Source organism: Atta cephalotes, assembly GCF_000143395.1.
Source record: "Atta cephalotes unplaced genomic scaffold scaffold00017, whole genome shotgun sequence".
Lineage (NCBI taxonomy): Eukaryota > Metazoa > Arthropoda > Insecta > Hymenoptera > Formicidae > Atta > Atta cephalotes.
The window spans coordinates 5,444,571-5,447,567 of NW_012130081.1; the positions used below are offsets into that span (position 1 = coordinate 5,444,571).

Sequence of the window (2,997 nt, forward strand, 5' to 3'; positions counted from 1 at the left end):
TTGAGAAATTAACATTAAACTCTCTCTTGATATATTATTTGTTAGGATTTGAGTGTAAAAATTATAAAATTTTAAATTATGGACATAAATGTTCGATATATCCCATTTCAATAATGAAAATCATTATAACATATATTAGAGAAAACCGTTATACAACGGTACCGTTAATCATACTCCATCAGAACGACAATTCAAACATAACATTTGCTGCTATTTTTTAATGTTTTATAGCGCTTGCATTACAAGATAAAAGCATTTCTGTCATTAAGCATTATAAGGCCGGTTTTGATTTACCTCGTTCCTCCACTTCAATCTTAGAATGTACATTATAGAAATCTTCATCAATTGAACGATGAATCTTGGCTATGTTATCTTTGGCGTTGCGACCATTGACTGAAGAAATAGGATTCTCGAAGGTGACATTATCATTCATATGTCTAAGGATCTTCTCGTTGGAAGTGACGATTCTCTCTTCTTTCTGCCATTTCTCTGGCGTCGATTTTGAATGCTCACTCGCGCGACTGACGCAATTCAAGGTCAGCAAAACCGCGATCAGATTAACTCTCAACAACATCTTTTCTCGCATTCATGAAGAATGAGTTCTCGCTGGAAATTCTGATAGTATTTGCACGCGGTTTTGTCTACAATCTCACTCTTTCATCTATCTCATCTTATTTCATTGTCAAGATGTCATCGCGCACTGATTGATTTTCCTAGGTCAGGGAGTACCCAACGAATTTCCTCGAATAGCAATAACATCCGAATGAATTGATGAAGCGAGCACTGTCTTTTTCTAGGATTGATGACGAAAGATGAGTGCTACGGCCTGTCTCGTCACGACATGCCTCTTCCGTTGCTCGTGTCCGCCTTTGATTAAGCTCGTTCTGTTCCGTATGCAAGATTTTAAAGTTGGATCTATGGAAATGACATGTAGAAAGAAAGAAGAAGTCAACTGGGTATGGATAGAAAGAAGGAATGAACGGTGCAACGAACAACCGCGAACTAACTGATCCACCGTTGATCCACTGTTCGACGACAAACTGACCGGACGCAGTGGATACCACGCCAGGCACGCTTCAGTTGCCGGGAAAATCGGCAGTCCGTGTAAAATGAGCTCCGACCGGTGAGCCAGCGATATATACGCTTGCGGTAAACACTATGATCCAAATTGTCAGTACCGATATATGTGTCACGTTATATCGCAAAACGGTATATACGATGCATAGACGCGGTCATAAGAAGGTTTCTGCGGGTGTTCTCGTCGCGTAAGAGAAAGGGAGTGGAGGCCGTCGCGCGAATGAGCGCATTATAATGCCTTTATAGGGGCGGAAATGGTTTTGTAGAAACACGATGTGTTTTTTTTTGCAGTGAACGTCGTTTCGCAATGAACGCGATTTTTTTTTAAGTTACGCTACGCAGATATCCGGGCCAAAGAAAATTTGATGGTCTTCACGTTGGAAACGTTTCGTGTCTCCAGTCATCCAGTATAAGATCGTACGTGATTTAATGATCTTTATCTCTGATATTCTTATCTCAAGAAAAATCAGCTTATAAATGTTTGATCTAATTTTCAAATCTCTATGATTAAATGCTCATATGTACTTTTGTATCTTTTAATGATTTTTTTATTCTCTTATACTAAATAATTCTAAGATGTTTTATATCTACAAATTATTAGTATAATATAATATGTTGATAATCTTATCTGATTATGATTATTTGCATGAACAATTTTCATTATTTTAAAAACAACGTTTCTTTGTTTAGAAGCTTATTTTAAAATTAACTAAAGAACATATATTTATTTGATATATTCACTGTTAAATCTTATTTGTAAGTTAAAATATGTAAATCACTGTTATTTTTAATTTAATCTCACATACTTGTGATTGAAATAATATCCGCTTAAGATATCCGGAAAAAGTGTCACTTCACTCCCTTCCACTCGCTTTTCAATTTTGTTACGCCACTTTTAGATTATCGATTGCCTTTCTTGTCAGAGCATCATCCCACACTCATAACAGAGCATCACAAACTGCACTACATTTTACAATCTGCTGCATATTTATCTGGAGTACTTGAAGCACGTTCTGCTTAAGTGCACAATGGAATATTGCACATTGCTCTAACCACGACATAAATGAGCATCTTATTGAGTATCCTGCCCGTAGGATAAGAAATTAGAAATCTGCATGTATACATGTAGAAATCTACGTGAAAAGACTGACTGATCGTAAATGATCTTGATGGAATTTTTTTTTTTAGTTACGCCCAGCAAACATGCGGGTTGCTAATAACCTGGTAGCTTTAAATGATCCTTACAACCTGATAATATTTTCTTCTTGTTGCGTTTAATGTATTAATTTACGTATATAGGTATATGGGTCCAAAAATACTTGTACACGCACACATTGTGTTCTTACGATTACTTTTAATTTCTTAAAATCTTAAAATCTTAAAATCAATTTCAAAAGGATATTACAATATTTTAACATAATGAGAACATGGGTATTGTTTAACTGATTTAATATAGGATCTATTACTTTTATAGAATTTGATGTGACAGAAAAATGTTTCTTCATAAAGTTACATTATTGAAATTCAAATAAAATGGAGATTGTATTATTGCATCGTTTATCGAATAAGAAAGTGATGTAATAAAATTAAGTGTACGCGAGATTGATAATGTATATGTGATAATGTATGTAATAGAATGAATTTATATTATTTGACACCTACAGAGTAGACAGTTATTAATGTATTTAATATTCATTAAATTGCGGAAAAATGTAGTGAAATTATAACAATTTGCATAATTAACACAAAGCATTCGAAGCATGTATTGGATGCCCGCGTACGAGATTGATGAGACAAAGCATTAGATACAGCGTGAAATTCCATTTTATTAAATGATTAATAGTCTGATTGTTTCCAGCAATTATCAGGTTCTTATCTGCTCTGAAAATCACGAGTCACATGCATCACATTAAATAAAGT

At 34.5% G+C, this 2,997-nt stretch overlaps 1 protein-coding gene across 1 annotated transcript in view; it reads right to left on the minus strand.

Moving 5' to 3' along the window:
- The window catches only part of LOC105618597, a 1,623-nt gene extending 1,037 nt beyond the window's left edge, over nucleotides 1–586 (minus strand). Inside the window, exon 1 of the mRNA XM_012200127.1 lies at nucleotides 295–586. Coding sequence (XP_012055517.1) covers nucleotides 295–586 — 292 coding nt within the window. The remainder of the gene's footprint in view (nucleotides 1–294) is intronic.
- Between the last annotated feature and the right edge of the window lie 2,411 nt (nucleotides 587–2,997).